Source organism: Polypterus senegalus, chromosome 8 (genome assembly GCF_016835505.1).
Source record: "Polypterus senegalus isolate Bchr_013 chromosome 8, ASM1683550v1, whole genome shotgun sequence".
Classification (NCBI taxonomy): Eukaryota; Metazoa; Chordata; class Cladistia; order Polypteriformes; family Polypteridae; genus Polypterus; species Polypterus senegalus.
In genome coordinates, this window is record NC_053161.1 from 154,490,168 (window position 1) to 154,512,653 (window position 22,486).

At 33.9% G+C, this 22,486-nt stretch overlaps 1 protein-coding gene across 2 annotated transcripts in view; it reads left to right on the forward strand.

Annotated features, from left to right (window-relative positions):
• Positions 1 to 22,486, forward strand: part of ptprb (protein tyrosine phosphatase receptor type b) — a 117,153-nt gene that overhangs the window by 88,342 nt on the left and 6,325 nt on the right. For both annotated transcript variants that reach the window (XM_039759857.1, XM_039759858.1), the window contains 12 exons: positions 3,021 to 3,176; positions 4,381 to 4,624; positions 9,014 to 9,120; positions 9,696 to 9,801; positions 11,458 to 11,541; positions 12,438 to 12,455; positions 12,545 to 12,626; positions 12,707 to 12,797; positions 14,804 to 14,880; positions 16,290 to 16,424; positions 16,650 to 16,772; positions 18,779 to 18,942. In XM_039759857.1, the coding sequence (XP_039615791.1) occupies positions 3,021 to 3,176; positions 4,381 to 4,624; positions 9,014 to 9,120; positions 9,696 to 9,801; positions 11,458 to 11,541; positions 12,438 to 12,455; positions 12,545 to 12,626; positions 12,707 to 12,797; positions 14,804 to 14,880; positions 16,290 to 16,424; positions 16,650 to 16,772; positions 18,779 to 18,942 (1,387 nt within the window). The remainder of the gene's footprint in view (positions 1 to 3,020; positions 3,177 to 4,380; positions 4,625 to 9,013; positions 9,121 to 9,695; positions 9,802 to 11,457; positions 11,542 to 12,437; positions 12,456 to 12,544; positions 12,627 to 12,706; positions 12,798 to 14,803; positions 14,881 to 16,289; positions 16,425 to 16,649; positions 16,773 to 18,778; positions 18,943 to 22,486) is intronic.

A 22,486-nucleotide genomic window follows, 5' to 3' on the forward strand; every position in this document is an offset into this window, starting at 1 on the left:
TTAAAGATTTTTTCTTCTACTTGACTATAAAGAAAACAGAAAACAGAGCTCAGATAAACACCAGTACAAAGGAACTTAACACAATTAAAGTATATACACCAACACCACTGATTCTTGGATATAAGATGTGTCTTTCACATGAGGGTTTCTCATGAGTGCTAACCCAATAAGACATGCATATATTTCAACACTTTTCTTGCACAATTTCATCGCCCACACAGCAAAAGTATCTACATAATAAACAAATCAATTCTACACAAAACAAAGTACACAGTAAGGAACTTCATAAAGATAATGAAGGGAGTATTTCAGCACAAAGGAAGCAAGTTGTTCTTCCTTACTGCTAAGATAAAAAAAAATCTGTTATCCCCAGTCCATAAACTGCAATAATATTTCTGGTATCCATAAAATGCACAAAAATAAAGTAAAACACTTGCTTGGAATATGCCAAAAAATGAGAACAAAGACAGCTCATAATCTGAGAAGGCCACAAAGGTGTATACAAATAGGCATCAATTATAATGTTACAGTAATCAGAATCAACTGTTATTTTTTCGCTTAAAATTAGATTCATTCAAAGCTTTTGTGTATTAAATTAAAGCATAAAGTTAAATTAAAGCACACTTTAATTAAATTTAACCAAATAATTTAAAAGCCATTGAGTACTCAACATTTGTATTTAAATATTTGCATTTAAATGTTTACAGCCTCATTAGAGCAGTAAAATAATGATAGAAAAATAAGGTGTTTTTAGCTTTATCATTACATTAACTCTAATCACCATTTCAGTGAAAATAATAATTATATTTCCAATTGATGTTTCTAATGTCAAGTTATAGAGAAAATAATTGTTCCAGACAAATAATAAATGTGTAGATAATTAAAAATGAGAATGAACTCCTATTCATTATCATCATCATCATCATCATCATCATCATCATCATCATCATCATCATAATAATAGTTTGTTAGTTATCATGTAATCTGCTTAAGAACATTATCTGAAAATCTAACATAATAGAATACTATGGTAAGTGGTACCAGAAGTTGTGCAAGTCTAAGAACATAATATCTACAAAGAGAATTTCACAAATGTCATCCTCATGTAGGACGGAGGTAACATCCAAATGGACAATTTCTTACAAATAGGTATCAGAGATCAGATTTGGGATTTTCCAAAATTGTTAGGCACATAATCATATTCACAAGTCATCAGATTTTTACAAAGTTCAAAAAACAAATTGAACTTGGAGTTTAAATGTAACAAAAGTCATAACCAGAATAAAGTTTGTAAATAATGATTTGCATGCTTGACTGTGTTACTCATTCTAAGTTGTTTCTTTAATGCTTAAAGTTTGGACATTGTTCAGTGTGTGCACCCTTCTTTTAAAAAACTGCTGCAATACCATCACAAATTGCACGGCATGTGTATAGCTCACCTGGCAACATTACATGACCATAAGAAATGATCACACAAAATTTAATGAGATGCAACAAAATGATTACCAAACATAACTACAGCATTAGTTCACAAAAAATAACTTAACATGTTCCTGACAAAGGGAGCAATAGTAAAATTGTTCAAATTTATTTTTTTGTCGCCGTGTCAAATTTCAGATCTTGCTTTTTAAGAAAATGTGCATTGTAATGTTTTGTTGAAGTTTTATGTGCACCTTTTTCCTAGTGTTTACAAGATGTATTTTTCCTGTCTATTGTGTATGAACTCACCAAATTACAAATTATAATTCAAAGTGCATTTTTAATAAGAATGTTTTTATATTTTACAATCAACTGCAGTATAAATTATGTACAACATAAACTCCATAACTAGATGTGTACATTTAAAAATGAAAAACTCTGGCCCTTACTTTGAAACATAAAACATTTATATTGGACAAAGCACAGGGAAGATATGATCAGCTAAAACAAAATTGGAGAAAGGATCTAAATAATCAAAATGTCTCATTTTTGTTTTCTAATTAAAACTTGCCTGAGAGATATTTCTCTTAGCTGAGACTTTACCTTATGGTTTTACATTTTCCACAAAATTTGTGTTGTACTAGATAGATAGATAGATAGATAGATAGATAGATAGATAGATAGATAGATAGATAGATAGATAGATAGATAGATTGTTGCTTGCTGTGCTGGGTTTGTATAATTACTGATTCAGTTATTATCTGAGATATTTAACTATACTTGTATACCGACAGGTATCTAGGTGCTGACTGATTTGTTTTCTTTTTTAATTTTATTGCTGTTAATGTTTCATTACAATGTGCTTATTATAGATAAGTAAAGCAAACTGTAATACAATTAAAAAACTGCATCTGACAACTTTGTTTAAATGTCCCATCCCACCAAGACAGAAAAAATGATTTAGTCATTCACATGACATAGCCTTTCAAAAACACTTGGATAACTTAAAGATTAACAAACGTTCTGAATGTTCAGTTGGTTCAGCATTAATAAGGGCCTGTTGAATTTTAAACAATACCGAATTGCACATTTTAAGGTAAATTTATTTTTTTCTAATTTCAGATAAAATATAACATAACATTCATAAACCCATTTAATCCAATTGAGTGTTTTGATGGCTAGGGTACTAGTCTATTTCAGGGACCACTCATGCACACATACACACTCACAATGGGCTATTTTAGAGCAAACAATTAATCTTTTTTGCACCTCTCAGAAAATGTGGGAAGAAAAGTGAAATACTTGGTTTGCATAGGAGACAGAAAGTATATTTTCAAATTTGTAAATTATATTTTTTTTAAATTTCTTTGTACTTCTGTGCTTTCTTTTCACAACCCTCATAATCTGTGTGATTACTTTTTAGTTTCAGATTATCAAGCAACATACATTTTTTCAACTACATTTATTTTGATTTCAGCATTTTTGTCTTTTTCATTAATTAATGTTTAGTTCATTCATTTAAGTTTTTTTGTAAGTCTCTTTTGCTAATCACATTTATGGTATCAGGTTATATTAATTAAATATTTATATTTGTTTAACAGGGCCACCTCCTCCTTCACTCAATATGCGAGTGCAGGCTCATGACAGAGTGGCAGGGATTACCAAATCTGCAATCTTTTTTAAATTCAACTGCAGCTGGTTTAGTGACATCAATGGAGCTGTGAAATATTTCACTGTAGTTGTGGCTGAGTCTAATGGTAAGCAGGCTTTTTGTCGGTCTGTTTGTCTGCTGAGGCCCTAATGTGTCTAACTCAAGAGATTTCCAATATACCTTTATAGCGTTCTGGAAAATTATCCTGTTTTAGATTTTCTTTTGTTTGTGGTTTTAAATTCAGCTTTCCTCTGCTTTATAAAGAGCCTCGTGATAGTGTGTACTTTGAAAGCTCTGCACAAGACTTATTGAGATGTACACTACAACTTAAATACAGTATATGCTGTATATATATATTTTTTACTTTTCACAGATTATTATCATTACATCAGCTTTAGATTTTTTTTGTATGACTACACAATATGCAGTTTTACACTGCCCTCTATAAGGCTGACACTGGATTCCACCTGATGCCTCCATATACTGGATGTACTATCATTCAATATAAATCACAAAAACCAATTTGTGCAGTTAACACTATTACTTTTTATTCACTTTCTTTCCAAAATTTTGGACTTGAGCCTTACACATTATCTATTTAGATTTCATGTTATAATAATAGTATTAGAAGTAGTAGCAATAGTATTGTACCTTGTACAGACTACAGCAAAATTCTTACTTGATATATTGATATCTGGAGATGAGGTTACCATTCATGACAGATGTAGGACAATATCATGTCTATGAAAGAATAAAACACATACTCTGAGAGAAGAGACCAACATACCTATGTTTTTACTGAATGCTTTTCAAGTATAGCAAACAAAATCACGAAAGAGGTGGAGGGAGAAGTGAAGCTTGGAAGAAATCATGTAACATTTCTCCTTGACACAAGAAGTCAGGTAACCCAGGGTATATCAGGAATGCCTCAATATCCTCATAAAGTGAAAAAGAGACCTCATAACATCTCCTTGGCAACTGATGGTTGTACATCAAAGCCAAGTCAAATTTGATTTCTGAATCATAAATTTAGTTGTCACATATTCATGACATTTGGAGAGATCAGTGTGTCCTTCTGTGAACTTCAATATATTTGTCCCTCTCACTGTTCTTGATTCTTAATCTACTGACCCTGTCATACCCTTTTTGAAATTTCTAGCTGCTGCTGAGGTCTAGATGAAACTGGCCAGGTTTACTTTATGTACCACTTGTTAAATTAACAGCTTTTGTACATTTGTATTTTGTTTTGTCTACATTCTTTTGTACAATATATTGTATTTTGACTATTATTAATTTTGTCATTATTCCAGAAAAGGAGCATTTCCGGCCAGAACACCAGCACCCTTTGCCTTCATACAAGGAGTACATGCTCAACAGTTCCATTAAAGCTTACCAGACTGATTACTTTCCCAGCAAATGCACGGAAAATCCAGACAACAGCAACCAAAGCTTTGAAATAAATGTTGGGGCTGGAATGCAGACCTTGGGAGGAAAATGTGAAGGGGGTGAGCTGAAATTCTGTGATGGTCCTCTAAAGTCCAGTACTGCCTACAGGTAACACTTTTTCTTTATTTGTTTCTTCTTTTGTTTACTGTAAGCAAAAACATTTAAAATTAGGTCAAGATATTATGCCAGAATAAGCTCCACATTTCTTCATGTATATTACAAGTAAATGACAAAAGTAACAGAAAATAATAATGAGAAAAATAATCACAGTAAGCCACACAAAAAAAGGTCACAAATTAAATATGTGAACATTTACTTTGTTTATTCATATTGATATTAACAATCTGTTGCAGGAATTCTTGAACTACTTTCCAGTATAAAACTGCCAAACGGTTAAATGTAATGATATTTTATATTATAGTCATTCTTTCCAAAATTCTGTCACATGTCAAAGTGAAAAAGTTGAACTTATTGTGGGCAGTATGAGTAGAATCTTTATGGATCTTATTGGGCATTGGGTATTACAGGATCTGCATACAACTGTAATATATACAGTAAATAATGTATGTATTATGTAAATAATATTTGATAAATTCCAATGTTCCAGGGAACCTTTCTGTTGAGCACAAAAAGGCAGATCAGAAAAAATTTGTCAAAACCTCACAAAATAAATAAATGGAGCACTGCCAAAATGTGTTGATTAACACTGAAATCACTTAATTTACAAAACAATAACAGTTTTTACTGAACTTTCTTAAACATAGTCAGGGTGCAATTACAATATCATTTGGAAATACACATGTAGTTGTGGAAAATCTAGGTTTTATTTACTTTTTTTACTTCTTAATTCTTATTTTTCACTACTAATTTTTTATTTCATTTCATTTTTGACAGACAATAGGATAGATTAATATGGCCATGTCTCACTAAATTGACTGACTGCTTTAGATTATTCCTTGCATATTCTAAAACATGCAATAAGCTACAAATACACCCTTTTCCATAAATTATGTTAAGGAAGCCCTCCTTTGAAAGATTTTTTTGTGGTGATCAAAAACCTTTAGTCTAAAATAGAAAAGAATGGAAATTAAGGAATTACTCACCACTCCAGACCACTTATAATAGTTAATAATTCATTGTAGTATTTGTTAGGAAAGAATAAAACCTGACTACAGTAGTGGATGTTCCTGAGACAGACACTTTACTAAAACAATGATTATCCCTAGAAGAAGCTATCCTTAGGCATTAATGAACCACAGACATCCAGCAATCTATAGCATGAACCCACCTAATCTAATTAATGAAATCACTAGGGACTGGAGAATAACTAGAACCAAATCTGTTTTGAGAGCCAATACCTCACACGATATATTTGCACAGGATCATTTTAGAATTAACAGTTATTCTAGCACACAACTTCTTGGAGTAAAAACATCTCGGCAGAAGCCCACATAGATATCAGGAGAATAAGCAAACTCCAAATAGTCTTCTGGAACTGTGAGACTGTAGTGCTGACCACTATAACTCAACCCTTCATTCAGCATTAGATAAAACAGCTCCTTTAAAACATAAGGAGGTTTCCGTTAAACGTTTAGCTCTTTGGTATAACTCAGAATTGCGATCTATGAAAGCAGCTGGCCGACGCCTTGAGAGAATGTCACGTAAGACTCTGACCACCAAAGAGCTTACAGAGAAGCACTAACTGCTGCTAAGAACACCCACTATGGCAGAATAATAGAAAGTGGCCACGATAACCCAAGGGTTTTGTTTTCTGTAGTTAATAAACTACTCGAACCTGCATCTGGCCCAACTACCTCTTCTACTGAAGTCTGTGAGGATTTCCTCCACTTTTCCGTGACAAAATTAAAGATCTAAATAATTTAACTAACGTAAATACATCATCTGTTTATATCTCTCCCTGTTTTCCCACTCCATCCAGCTCCTTCTCTAAGTTCTCACCAGTCACATCTGCGTTTCCTAATAACCTGCTCTGTAAGATGAGGCCAACTACTTGTGTACTGCACCCCATCCCCAGCACACTACTTAAATCCTGCCTTCATGCCATAATTCCGACTGTTACAACAATAATAAACTCATCCCTTGACACTGGCTTTGTACCGTTCACTTTTAACATCGCTTCTGTAACCCCAATGTTAAAAAAGTCTGGTCTTGATGCTGACAATCTTAACAATTTACGGCCTATTTCCCACTTACCTTTCCTGTCAAAAGCTCTTGAGCATGTTGTAGCTTCCCAGCTCACCAATTACTTAACGTCTAATAATTTGATGGCACCCTTTCAGTCTGGTTTCAGGGCGCGACACAGCTGTGAAACTGCTCTGCTACGGGTAACCAATGATTTGCTTATGGCAGCAGACTATGGACAAACCAGCATATTAATTCTGTTAGACCTCAGTGCAGCATTTGACACTGTCAGACATGACATTCTACTGTCTAGAATGGAGAACATGCTGGGTATCTCTGGCACTGCCCTCCAGTGGTTCAAGTCCTATCTGACTGATAGGCAAGAGTTTGTTAGTCTTGGTAACAGCAGATCCAGCTCAGCGCCAGTCACACAAGGAGTTCCACAGGGCTCTGTCCTCGGCCCTCTTCTGTTCTGTATTTATATGCTTACCCTTGGCCATATTATTTGTAGCTATGGACTGGGTTATCATTTTTATGCAGATGATACTCAACTCTACTTCAATGTTAAAAGTGGAACTTCATCAGAGCTTTCTCAGCTCACAACCTGCCTTAGTGAAATTAAAACCTGGATGGAGCAGAACTCTTTGAAATTAAACTGCAACAAAACTGAACTCCTGCAAATTGGGACTAAAATGCAGCTTAATAAAATGAGCTCCTTCCCAGTCCATCTTGGTGGTGATCTCATCAGACCTGCCTCTACTGCAAAGAATCTTGGTGTCATTTTTGATTCCTCCCTTTCTTACTCCACCCACATAAATCACATTAAGAAACTTTCCTACTTTCACCTCCGTAACATATCCCGTGTTCGCTCCTTCCTCTCCTTTTCTAATGCTGAGAAACTTGTCCATGCTTTTATCACATCCGCATAGATTATTGTAACTCGCTGCTGGCAGGTGCCCCTTCTAATCTTATATCACAGCTCCAGCTTATTCAAAACTCAGCTGCAAGAGTCCTGACTCAAACCAGCAGCAGTGAGCATATCACACCCATCCTGCTCCGTCTTCACTGGCTCCCTGTGTCTTACAGAATCGAATATAAAATCCTACTAATAACCTACAAAGCCTTAAATAACCTCGCGCCAAACTACATCAGTGACCTTCTCCATCACTATGTGCCTGCCCGTCCACTAAGGTCCTCTGATTCTGGCAATCTTGTTGTGCCCCACACTAATCTACACTCCATGGGTGACAGGGCCTTCAGCTGTATAGCGCCCAGACTCTGGAATGACCTACCGAAATTAATCAGGTCAGCTGACTCCATGAATTCTTTTAAAAAACAACTTAAAACTCATCTGTTCAGGAAGGCTTTTAGCCCTACTTGACTTCATTCCCCTTCTCTCAGTTTACCTCTCTGTCAAGATCCTCATGTAACCTGTATGTGCATGGTAGACCATCAATTGTGTTGTCTGTTAGGCTTTCTCTGAATTTACTGTCTTAATCTTCTTATTTATTTATTTGCTTTGTACTATGCTATATACTGTATACCCTGCCGTTCTTTCTTATATTCTGTAAGTGCCTTGCGCATGGGAATGGTGCTATATAAATAAAATGTATTATTATTATTATTATTAACCACTTTGCCTCCATCCCAGGATTAGAAAACTTTTATTTCTTATTGTACATAAAAGTATGAAGGAGCAAAGCAACACTTTTTTAAATAGTGCAGAAAAAGCTGTTTGTTTACATAACCTTTATGCACAGTTTAAAAGAAATTTATGCATTTTCTGATTACGCTATCTGATCAGTATGTCTGGTAATGTACTGATAAGTAGTAAGTTTTTTCATGTTAGAGTTGTTTGTGATGACGGTTGCAGGGTGTAAAAATGCAGTGTTAACAAAAAATAGCACAGAAATAAAATACAATAGTTTTTATTCTGCAAACCAATGGCAGTTTTAACTTGTGATAGTGTTATTTTTGAAATTCAGGTTAAAGATTTTTAATGTTATGTGTAACCGCCTTGATTTTAATTTTATCGGCTCTTATTCTCTGAATAACAAATAAAAAGCTGAATAGTTTAATTAAGAAAAAGAGAATTTTCAGTTGTAGAGTGTACAATGTACTATGCAGCATATATATAGCAAAGCAAAACAATGCAACATACAACAATAAAAAACAATGTGCTATGTTTAATTAAGTTGAAAGCTGCATGTAAAGTACACTTCAAACTCTCGATATATCACAGAAATAAACTTTAGAAATCTATAGGCACTATGTTCTTGGAGCAGTAATAAAGACAGACTGAAAACATTTTTGTGCTATTATTAATTGACTTAGACATTATGTTTTTTTTAACAGAATTAGCATCAGAGCATTCACACAACTAAGTAAAGAAGAACAGAAGACTTTTACCCGGACTCTGTTTTCAGACACCATTTTCTCTGAACCAATAATAACAAAGTCAGGTAAGCTTGCTTAAATCTTGTAACTCAATACATAGTGCAAAATATACTCTATTTTCTTTTCTTCATACCATAAATGCATGCAAACTAAGTGAATTGTTGAATGTGAAATGGTCTCATACATTGTAAGTAAATCTATGTGTGTGAATGAGTGTACCCTCTAATTGGCAGACAGCATGTCCAGGTTTGATTTCTGCCTTTCACCAGATATTCTCAGGGTCACCCTTGGCCCCTGCGACCTTAAACTGTATTAAGCAATTTTTGAAAGTCATGGGCTTGCTGTGCCGTTTCAGTGGAAAGCAAGAAAACACCAGGCTTGAATAACAAAGGCAATAATTGTACCAAGACGTCATATTTTTAAAAATAATATTGGATAAGTTGTGATGGACTGTCAAAAGTAATATACTTCAAAGGGGAAGTAGATGCAATTACATAATTAATAACAGGTGACAAACGCAATTCATGGGTTTGATACATTTTCGAAACAAGTGATTTGAATGTTCAATGGGTGGAGTGCTGAGGGGGACTGACAACTGTTTGTTTTATTTACCAAACCTTAATTTTCTTTATTTTGTCAGAGCCACTGCGTGGAGTTTTAGAAGGAATTGGTGCTGGCATGTTCCTTATTTTAATGCTGATTTTAGTAACGGCATTGCTGATCTGTCGTCAAAAAGCTAGGAAAGTGTAAGTATCTAACATGATAACTTTTTTTTTATATTGAATTTATGTTATTCAATAATACCTGATAGAAGCCATGATGGTAGTAAATGCTGAACAGAAGGTATATGGCATTTTAGCATAAAACCATAACTGTATAGAGTGAGGAAGGTATAGGTAGAGGTTTAACATGGAACCAAGCTAGCAAAGCTGACAGATTAACAAAATAATTATATAGTATAAAAATGATTATTCATAGTAACATAAGTAACTAGGTTTAACTGGTGGAACATAAAAGCATTAATAGTTGTCTAAAGACAATGAGAACAAGAATCAGAAATCAGCATTTCTTTGATCACAATGTTGTTTGGAAGGTTTTCCAACAGACCAAAATCAGAAAAATGTTTGGTCTGTGCTAATAAGTCTAATAAGTCTGCTTCATTTTTGCACAGAATAAAATTGATTCTAAATTTACCAGAGATGTACAAATTGTGGAAAACTGCATCTGTCACCCAAATTGCTAAAGCTTTAGACTGATTTACTTTAGACTGACTGATAAACTTTAGATTGATTTAGTTAGCTTATTTTATGATAAAGGACATAGTGAGGAGACAGCTACTACTCAGAGCTGAAGTTAAAAAACTGCCTTCCAAGGGTAATATTTATAGAGTAGAGCACAACATTTACCATCAAAACTAATCACCAAACTGTTAGACCTGGGACAAAGTTCCACCCTCTGCAATTGTATTATAGTCTTTATAACTTGCAAAAGCCTGCATGTGAAGATTGGTAGGATTATTTTGTTTACATTTCATACAACACAACAAGCTCCTTACAGGTTAGTGTGCTGAGCCCACTGCTATAATCCTTGTTCAGCTATGACTGCATGTCCAGATCAAGCAAAAAATCTGCTGATGACACTACCATCATAGACTTGTGCATCAACAATAATGCTCTAAATTTCTTGTAGTCACCACCACTGATGACATGAAGTGAGCACAGCACATCTTAATTATCAACAAAAAGATGTCTTAAGAAGGACCAAATGTTTAAGTCTATGCTTACCCACTTCTTTAAGTATCCTGGAGTCCATCCTCACTGGCTACATTTTATTCCGTTATGGCACCTATTTAGTTCACAAATACAAATCGCTGCAAAGGGTGTTGAATTTGGCACAGAACATTTCTGGCAAACAGCACCTTTCTATTGAGGACATATATAACACATACTGCAAAAAGAAAGCAAATATTAAGGATATCTGCCATTCCGCTCATTCATTTTTCTCCATCTTCTGTTCTGGTAAATAGTATAGGACCACTAGCACTAGTACCACAAGATTCAGAGACAATTTTTAACCCCAAGTTTATAAGACTATTCAATAAGTGCTTAAACTGTTGAGGGAAGGACAGAATTCAAACAGAAGGTTCGGGTGCCAGCTGGTCCACCCAATTTACCTGAGACATAAAAAAAACAACTAAAAATGATAAGCACATGTTAGCACTGAATTTATAATTGTTAAGTCTTTAGTCATTGGCTTCACAGCAATAGGCACTGAAGAGTGAATCAGATGGCCATATGGTGGTACACTTATCTCCTGAATGAGAAAAGTCTGACCAAAAATATTGAAATTAGAATGTTGTATAAAGAGATGCATATTACAGAGTATTATTTTTCTTTTTACAGGAATGTACAAGAGAGGCCAATTGCCAGAATGAGTGCTCGACGAGAGAGGCCCGTATCTGTTAGCTTACATTTGGGAATAAAGAGGTAAAAACAGCAGAACTCTATTGTGCATTTTTATTTCCATACTAACATTTTATTCAAATAAATTTGTGTTACTGTACATAACAGTGCAGTTAAAAGCATGCAGTATGTTGCTAGTACCATGTACATCAACAAAAATGAATATGACAGAAGTCAACAGCAGAAACAAATTCAGCCAACTTGATAAAAGCGTTTGTATTATTCTTAGAAATAATCATGCATGAGTGGAAAAAACAGCAGTGGGCTGAGAGTACACACCTAGACAGTTCCATTATTCACAGTAAAATGGTTTTATCTCCCGAGTCTGACAGTCTGGAAGTCCCAGATTCATAGATTCATTTACACCAGTCGGGCTTTCAGTCCAGGGACCCTGAGTTTCACTACTAGTTTCACTGTATAAAATGGTACTGAATGCTAAAACAGAGTCAAAAAAAACTTCTTACATAAGTCTTATTCTGCCAAAGTGCTGAATGGGTGGCTTCAAAATTATCTTGCAAATTAGAAATTAGTAAGCCACTTCCAATGTCATATATATCCACATGTTGCATCACCTTCATTCTTGCACCAATATGTTCACCACACATTAGCCATTAGGTGGTGAATGGGTGAGAGATATAGCTAGCCAATTTATAAATTTCTTGTTGCGTCAGTTTTTTTAATGTATAGAATTTTACCTGTCATTTCTCATAATTTGTCCATAAAGCATTCTTTATTTGAAAGTCAATCAATACATTAATGAAGTAATAAACCTTTTTCCTGTTGGATAAGTGAAGGCCCTGTGCTCAAATAATATGAGATGGACTAGATTGGGAAAGCTAACAATTTAACCATTCCTGCATGTCTGTTCATATAGTGTCCCGTAAGGAATTAATAATGTTGTTTTTTTTCCCCATTTTTAGCAGTCGGCGAATCTCCAGGTACTGTATATTTATTTTACTTTAAATAACCTATACTGCAGAATCTTTACAATTTTCTGTATCTTCACAAATACATTTTATTGTTTCAGTCCAATTAAAATTGAGGAGTTTGATATTCATTTCACCAAACTTCAGGCAGATTCAAATTATCTTCTCTCAGAAGAATATGAGGTAAAAATCTTACCTTTTTAACTAAACATGTTTTCTAGTATTATGGCTATATATAATTATATATCCATTACTTTTGACAGGATCTTAAAGATGTTGGACGAAACCAGCCTCTAGACACAGCACTTTTGCCTGAGAACCGAGGGAAAAACCGATACAACAATATACTGCCATGTAAGTTTTATGGTTTTATACCTCTTTTATTGTATTCTTCCATGATTAGCTAATGTATTGGTGAAAGTTACAGGAACACTTACTGTAAGTAGTTATTCTTAAACACTGATTCATCTATAAAACTATAATGGGCTTTAAATATCAGTTTGTTTTTTCAAAGGAACTGATATGTTTCTTTCTTACAATTAATCATTAATTTAAGAGTTTTTGTTTTGGAAATAAATACTGTACATTGACAACACTGCTGTACTAATTTGGAATTTAAACTTTTTTTTGTTTGTTTTTGACCTCACACTTTTATTTGCTCTTAAATGATTAGTTTGATTCAGCCTTGCATGTCTTTTTCTTGGTATTTTCAGAAAAATCTGAGACTGTAATATAGAAAACCTCTTCATTGCTAAATTAAGGTGTTATGAAAAAGTTCTATGCTTACTTGAATTTTCATCTTAGATAAATTAGGAAAATCTATAGATGGGAATTTTTCAGATAAAGAATTCAAAGCATTCACGGTTTGATTTAATGTAATTTTTAATCAGATGTTCCTTGTCTGATTCAGTACATCACTCTACTTCTCCTTACTCAGACTCTCAGCATTATTATTTTATCATATAAAGTGTCACAGTTCCCCCTTCAAAGAACCTTTTTCACTTTTATATTTCTGTATTTTAAAATTTTAGTTTATCTAGTCAGTGCTTAATTTTTGAGCAATTAATAATAATTGAAAAGCTGACTATGCAGTCGTCCCATAATATTCATAAGGGGATTTGTTCTCCCTGAAGACACAAAAATTTATGGATGCTCAAATCCCTTATACAGGGACTTGATAAAGGTCAGTTGCAATTAGTATTTGGTTATAAGCAAATGCTAATGGCATAGTTTTTGCACATAATCTACAAACATCCTCCTGTATACTTTAAATCATCTCTAGTGTGATTATAGTAGCACTGTGAGCATTCACACTTTGACAGATTTCAGCCTCTTCATACTGTATTGTACAAATGTTCGATTTGTTCTTTGTGACGTAATGAAATAGAGATAGCACTTTACATTTCCTCTTAGACTTTCAGCTCATAAACACTGCCCATCACTACTACCAATTGGATGGTTTAGTGAGGTCCTCAATCACTCGCAGACAACCAATCTTGACTATAGAAGAAAAAAAATTGCAGCAAAGTTTATTTAGGTAAAACAGTGGAAGGATCATTACTGAGCCTTAATATTAAGAGACAAGAGTGGAGGGCTGGCGCATCTGCTCAACTCTGTCTTCCTAAGCCAGTCCTGAGTTCCTAAGCCAGAGCTGGTATCCCTTCGGTTATGCATACACATCACTTCATTCGCAATGATTTAGTGTAGTGCTTGGCATGTGGCAACATCAAGTTTTGGTTTTTTGTAACTTTCTGGAATTTCTTTCTTTTTTAAAATTTTAAAATCCACAGATTGGTTGAATCCAGAGATGCAGAGAGTTGACTGTATATACTGTATGTGTAGTGATCATTTGCAATATCTTTGTAAAACAATTAGAATTTCTTGATCCAGATTTGATACGTCCTATTCCAGAACAGTATTTAATAATATTTGACATTCTTCAACTTCAGAAGGGAGGCGGAAGGCCATGCCATCCATTAAATAAATCAACACTGAGATGTTTTTTTTATAAATAGTGAAATGCTTTATGAAGATTCTTCATTTTTTTAATTTCCTACGATATCATTTTTACATCACTATTTATTTAACTTCTACAAATTACAGGCTGTCATTGAAAAAGTAAGTTAAAAATGCCACAAAAAGGTGGAGTGACCAAATGGCAATGTTTTTGGATTATAAAACACAAGGTCCTGAGTGAGTTATTTGAGCTGGCTATGTTAATACTACAGAAAATTAAACTACATTTCATTGTTCATTTGTAATATGTAATAGTGTTACTCACTTTAGATAAATGTGTTAGATAAATAATAAATAAATATAATAAGTATAAAAGATATGTATTCATTTGCAATTTGTTTCAGATGATTCCACTAGGGTCAAGCTATCATACATTGATGATGATCCATGTTCAGACTACATTAATGCCAGCTATGTACCAGTAAGTTTTCTATTTACTGTAGTTTTTAGGGAGATTTTACAGTTTTCTAGCCTTTGCACAGTATCACTCAGTAAATACATAAGAAATTGTATAAATGAGAAGAGACCTTTTAATTTTTGCTTGTCTCATTTGTTTTGCTGGTATCTTTATTAAATCATCTCTGACATTTCTGTTGTGCAACCCCTTTGACTTTTGAGTCTGTCTAGTTTTGTGTTTAAATGTTTACTGTATATCCTAATGATCATGTGGTTCATAACTTTGTTGTTCCTTTCCTTTCCTATTAACTTTTATACAGTACTTCAGTCAACACAATATTATTTTTAAATGTACTCTGTGAATAAAATTTGCCTGATTGCTTGCTTTGTGTAAATATGTAGTTCTTGCTTTCCATGTCGAATGCACTTTGTTTCTATTAATTTGCCTTTAAGATATACAAAGGATTCTTTGTTGAAAGGGAAGAAGATATAACACCCTCAGGTCATAGCCTATAATCCTTTCTCATGAATTAAAATTTATTTAAAGCACAGTGTGTACAGGCATTGTCTTATACTAAAATGAAAACATCTCTGCAATGCATCACTATCTCAAACCATGACTATATTAGAAATGTTGACCTTTGAGATATATACAATAATGCCTGTTTTTTGTTTTACTTTTATTAGTAATTTTTTTTACCGCACAATAACAAGTATGCTCCCAAGGTCTCACACATTGCATGGCTGCTCTCAGGTCCTAATTTGATGTCATGTGGTGGGTGCAGCAACGCACTGTATGAATAGTAAAATTTAAAAAGTTCTGTCCGATGATTTTAACATTGAATACTTTTACCACTACAGAATATTCTGAATAGTTAGACGTAGGTATCCCAGAATTATTTTGAAGTGCTTTGGATTGAAAACAAGCCTGACATTATATTAAAAATATCTTCATATCTAATTTTACATATTTATATTCCAATAAGAATGTGCCACATTGTAACATCACATATTTAAATTATAGGCATTATTACAACTGAAGATATTCATCTAGGCTTAAATTATCTCACCCTGAATTTCCCATTGCAGGAATGTGGTGGAGAGGCGGGACTCGACACCATAGCATCTGGTAAAAGGCAAGAACCTTCCGTGGATGTTAGATCATTACTCATACATAGAAATTTACACTTGACTGTTAATCTCACATACAGTATATGCCTTTAGGATGTGAGAGGAAATTAGAGTATTTAGACAAACCCAGTGGATCTCTGTGAGGATGTGAAACAGATCATGACTATTTTGGGAATCAAATATTTTAGTCTTTATGAGGCAGCACCTTTAATCTCTGTTCCTCTTTGACATACAATTAGAGCATTTAAATTAATAGTTTTTATTTTAAAGGTTTTTTTTGTTTTTTTTTTTCTCTTACTGCAGGGTAATAACTTTCGGCGAGAATATATTGCCACACAGGGTCCTCTGCCAGGTACAAAAGATGACTTTTGGAAAATGGTCTGGGAACAAAATGTGCACAATATCGTTATGGTGACCCAGTGTATAGAAAAAGGACGGGTATGTTGTTTCAGTGTGATATTGTTTGTTTGTTTTTTTTATTTCAGCTTTTGACTTGAAATACATGCAAATAATCATTAACTACAGTCATCAACCATTCCATTATTATTATTGTAATTTCAATTATATTAGTATAATTATGCTATTAAAATTGTTCCTGATAAAACTAATATCTTCTATGTTCTATATTTCTGTTAACAATGCTGGCTGATCTCTTTAATGCAGGTGAAGTGTGATCATTATTGGCCTTTTGATCAGGATCCTCTTTATTATGGAGACCTTATTGTTCAGATGTTATCAGAATCAGTTTTACCAGAGTGGACCATTCGGGAGTTCAAAATTTGTAATGTAAGTTTCTTCTTTAATTATTACCTGTTGCACTAAATATTCAAGTATATGCCATATTTCTTCATTCAATACTATCCAGCCATCCATGTAAAGCTAAGCTAATTCAAAGGGCAGGCTCAGTTACAGGACACACTGTGGACCTCCTGAAGGTTGTACCAAAGGAGAGAATGAAAACAAAAATAAGTGCCATTATGAACAACATACATCCTCCCTCTGACATACTAACACTGAGGACTTTCAGTAAATGAATTCAGCAGAAGATTGTCAAGAAACACTACTGAGGCTCCCTTATACGAACAGCAATAAGCCTGCATAATACCTCACTGGGACTGTGACAGTCAAGTCAGGTATTTTTCTTTCTTTCTAAATTTTCTTCCTTTTTAGCCATTCTTGTGTGTGTTCATATATATAGATCTATTTATGTATTCATTTATTTAAAGAGCTTCTGTAAAAAGCCAAATAAAGTTCTGCCTACATATTTAGCATTTTTAAAAATGTTCTGATTGCATACATTAATTCAATCATGAACTACACAGTCACTATACACTTGCAAATATGATGTGTCACTTGGCAAAAGATGTAAATAGATCTTTAATAAGATAATTATAAAAAAAAACACACACACAAATCCATAGAAGAACTACATAAGAAGAAGTAATGGAGAGTTTTGGAGTAATGGAATCAAAGTCGGTCTCTAATACTATCGAAATTTTATAGAAAATGCTTGCAAGTACACCCACAGGCAACACACTTTAGAAGCTGTTATATTTTAAGGAACTGGCAAAGATTCTTCCCAGTCAATACAAAAGGTATCAGAAACTGACGTTATTGAGCCATCTAAAAAATTTTAACACATACACCTGTCTATTGATGATTACTTATAGCAGGGTGTTATCAACCATTTTCCATAATATTTACAACAACCAACTCCTTCTACTGCTTATCATTCCATTTCTGAAAAACTACATTCTATCTACCTCACCATATCCACAAACTGTGCATTCCTGGACTGCTTGCTGTTTTCTTATTGCAATTGCATGTAGCTATCTAACCACTATTAAGACTTTTTGTCAAAAGTATAAAAGGATGATTCTCTGAGCAACACAGAGGCATCATAGGTCTTAGACATGCTTTTCATAGATACACATATCAGGACAAGCATATATATGCCTTTGTTAAAGTGAACTAAATTGTTTCCTATTCTTAATGCTTTTTCTTTTAATAGTAGTTTTTAATTCTCTTTTGTTGTCAATATCTTTACAAAAAAAACCTAAATTATTATGTTGGTGCTGCCACCTGGAATTTATTTTTGGAATTTATTAACTACAGTATTTCTCCATTTTCCACATTTACAGTCTTCCAGCAGTCTTGAATGAATTTTCAACAAAAGACTTAACATTACTTTTTAAGAAACCAAAACTTTTTTATTACACTGCTACAGATTAATGTTTCAAAGTTTTTTAAATCCATTGTGAAAAAACCACAAGAACAGCAAAAAGGGTTTGGGGTAGCCATCCTGTATACTTGAAAATATGCAAAGAATTTGAAGAAAATAATGTCTTTACAGATCAAGTTCAATACAGAGCTGAATAACATGACACAAAATGGCATTTATAAAGGCTTGAGGGAGGAAGTGAGGTCATCAGAGTCAGGAGTGTAAGTGAGATTGTCAGGCAAGACTTCCTTCTGCAGAGGAGGAAAGAGAGCAAGTGTTATCTGGCAGTGCCAATCCTCAGACTGGCATATAATCACACTTATTTGAGCCTGCAAACTGTTTCCTAAATGCGCATGTGTGACACCATAGTTATTATTTCCATCTGGGGAAAAAAGAAGTTATGTGGCCATAAGTATTTCTACAAATAGTTTAACTGATACAGAAACTAAATAAAACGTTAATTCATTACATGCAGCACATTTGCAATTGCACCTTGATTAAGATTGTGTGGAATGAAAATCGTGCACAATACCAATTGTGTCTCTAATTTCCTTCTTTCTTTTAAATATAGGAGGATCAAGTAACTTATAGCAGGGTTGTACGCCAGTTTCATTACACTGTCTGGCCAGATCATGGAGTTCCAGAAACAACTCAATCTCTGATCCAGTTTGTGCGAACTGTAAGGGATTTTATTAATAGAACCCCTGGGTCTGGAGGGACAGTAGTGCACTGCAGGTAAATGTTCTTATTTGCTGTTTTGTAACAAGTTCTAAAGAATATTTTTCTTGCATTTGATGCCTATTTTCGAAGATGCATAATATATGAAGAAAACTTTTGAGAAAATACTTGAGTCCCTGGATGGACATGCATCTAATTGAAATCTTGATTCAAGAGCAGTACAGTAATCCCTCGCTATATCGCGCTTCGACTTTCGCGGCTTCACTCCATCGCGGATTTTAAATGTAAGCATATCTAAATATATATCACAGATTTTTCGCTGGTTCGTGGATTTCTGCGGACAATGGGTCTTTTAATTTATGGTACATGCTTCCTCAGTTTGTTTGCCCAGTTGATTTCATACAAGGGACGCTATTGGCAGATGGCTTAGAAGCTACCCAATCAGAGCATGAATTACATATTAAATAAAACTCCTCAATGATATACGATATGCTTCCCACACGGTGCTTGATTGTTCACTTTTCTCTGTCTCTCTCACTCTCTCTGCCTGACGGAGGGGGTGTGAGCAGAGGGGCTGTTTGCACAGAGGCTGTTTGCCTAGAGTATACGGACGCTCCTCTACAAAATGCTGCTTTATCGCGGTGCTTCGGCATACTTAAAAACCCAAAAGCATGTATTGATTTTTTGATTGTTTGCTTTTCTCTCGTTCTCTCTCTCTGACATTGTCTGCTCCTGACACGCATTCTTTGAAGAGTAAGATATGTTTGCATTCTTTTAATTGTGAGAAAGAACTGTCATCTCAGTCTTGTCATGGAGCACAGTTTAAACTTTTGACTAAAGGGTGTTAGAGGATGTCTAGAGGGCTCTAATAATGTTAACGGTGTGGGAGAGTTTATAAGGGCTTAAAATATATAAAAATAACCATACAAACATATGGTTTCTACTTTGCGGATTTTCATCTATCGCGGGGGGTGGAACGCAACCCACGCGATCAAGGAGGGATTACTGTAAAGCAGTATTTTTTACGATCATTTATCCTAATTACATTAAGGACATTTCAGAAGTTCTTTCCATTTTGCTCAATATGTAAGTACTAGCTGTGTTACCAGCTTCACCAGGGAAATTTCCAAAGTCAACAGGCCTCAACTACAGTGCCATTGTTTAATCAGATATATCAGAGGTACTATATAACTAAGTACTTTTCTGTGCACAAAATTTTTAATTTTTTTTAACCATTGGCTAACGATATTAGTTCACTTGAGCTGTTTATGGTTGACCATGCTAAATACAGTACTTGGTGATATTGGTGTAGAAGAGATTGCAGCAGAAGTCTGTATTCAAGCATTATTCTGTAATGTTACAAAGGTGATTTAAAGTTGATTCAGTTGATTTGTAGATAAAAAAACTACATGAAATGGCAAGGCACTTCTTGTCACAGCAATTTTAGCTTAACAAGAAAGAAAGATAGATAGATAGATTCAAAAGCTTGTCTTGTCTGTTTATTTTTGCACTCTGAATATTTTTTTTTAGTTTATTAGACTTTTATATTTATATTTCAAATGTTTATTTTTCAAACTTTAATTTCATGTGTTAATTTGAAGTTTATTTCTTTGTTGATAGAGTTTTCAACTGTCTATGTTTTATGTCTGTTTCTATTTTGACACTGAAAGCAACTGTATACAGACATTATGCTGCTATGGGCCCTTCCCTGGTTTATAGAGGCCTTCTAATATGAGCTGATAAATTACAATACAGTTGTGTCAGCTGCTTTGTCCAATACATGCAGTAGATTCAGCCAGTGAACTATTGGCTTTTGCTTGTGCGATGTTTAGTATTTTATATTTTAGTTTTAAATTTTGTTTCTTTATCCACACTGCTTTTGTCTTAATGTTTTGGCTCTGGTTATGGAAATAGGATTTTCTGGGTGAACATCTTCTACAATTTAATTTTAACTACAATGGCAGTTAAGCCGTCCGGTTACAAGCAACAGTTTTATCCTTTGCAATGTGTCTCTTTTGTTTTTGAGTTTATTTCTCAACCGTCAAGAAAATTAAACTTTTCATATTGTTTCTGAAGTAAACACAAATCTCCTAATCAATTTCATAAAACATTGTGCTAATGGAAGCTTGGGGCAGTTGGTTTGGAAAAGAAGGTGAATGGTTAGAATCCTTGTTGTCAGTTTCCTACCATTTCTGGCATAACAGCCTTTGTGATGTAACATACAGTATGTTGGAATGTTTGTATGTGCTTACATAATGAAATGCCCTTACACTCTAATGGATGGCACACCACAAACATCACTTCTGCAAAGATTCCACAAGGAAAAGAAAAAGGTTTCTTGAGCAAATGAACCTCTTATCAGTATTTGATAACTAAGTCATGTTAAACACATATAGCATGTTATTGTCAATTAGAACTTGAAATGCAGATGTGTACATTTTCAACAAAATATTTTAAATATGAAACATTCTAATGTCAGTTATTCATGGCCAGTCATCCTACCTACTATATATGCTTGTCTATGAAGTTTTATCTAGAGGCAATGAGCTAATGTGTGTGTTGTGTACTATTAACTGAATGTTCCCAATCTTATTATAGAGTTTAGTGAGCTATTTGAATTCAGTTTCAACACTGACCGATAAAATGTCAGTGCCAAGAACTGAGTAAAGCATTCTCTTGTTAGGTATCATAGAGTGACATATTTTAGCTACTGTATAAGATTATGATTTCACTTCAGCTTTAATCAGATCAATATGAAATTGTTTACAGCCACATACTGCGTAACCGAATCACACTACTCAATATTTTAAAACCTAAAGATACTCAATATATTGTATTATTACTTTTCAATTTCATTCATAAAGAGCACTTGATACATTTCTGCAGGCCTCAGCTTTAGTAAGTTCTAAATATGAGCAGAGTTAACCTGTACAATGGTTGAAATAATAATAATAATAATAATAATAATACATTTTATTTATATAGTGATTTTCCCATGCACAAGGCACAAACATTCAGGGAACAGACAGTAAACTTACAATATGACTGATGGCAGCTGTTAAGGTCAAAGTGTTAAACGTTCAGAAGCACTAAAGAGATATAAAAATGTATTTAGAAATAGAGACAGAGTAGTGATAAGTGATTAATTATATAGTGAGGCTTCAGTAGGAAGCTTCTGAAAATATATTATGCCACCAGAGTCACTTAATCCAGTTGATATGACTTTTCCATTAATTATGGTTATGCATAAAAACGCTGAGCATGGCTTATCAATCATTCATATTAGTCGTTACTCTATAAAGATACTTTTATGGAGCACACAATCACAAAACACTTTTCAAATAATGAAAGATAATAATTCAAAACACTAAGATGGCAAGTTATGTGCCAAGAATAAAATTTAGAATCAATAAAAGAGGTTTATCAGATGTTATGTTGTTAAATACATTCAAATTCAAAATTCAGTTATCTTTTTTGTAGATTTCTGTATTAAAATAAAACATTTATTTTTGGTAATTTGTAATGACTCTTCGTAACGTTGGAATAAGTCTTCTTACACATTATGGGAGGGCATGTTCCCTTCAACCTTAATGTTAATGTG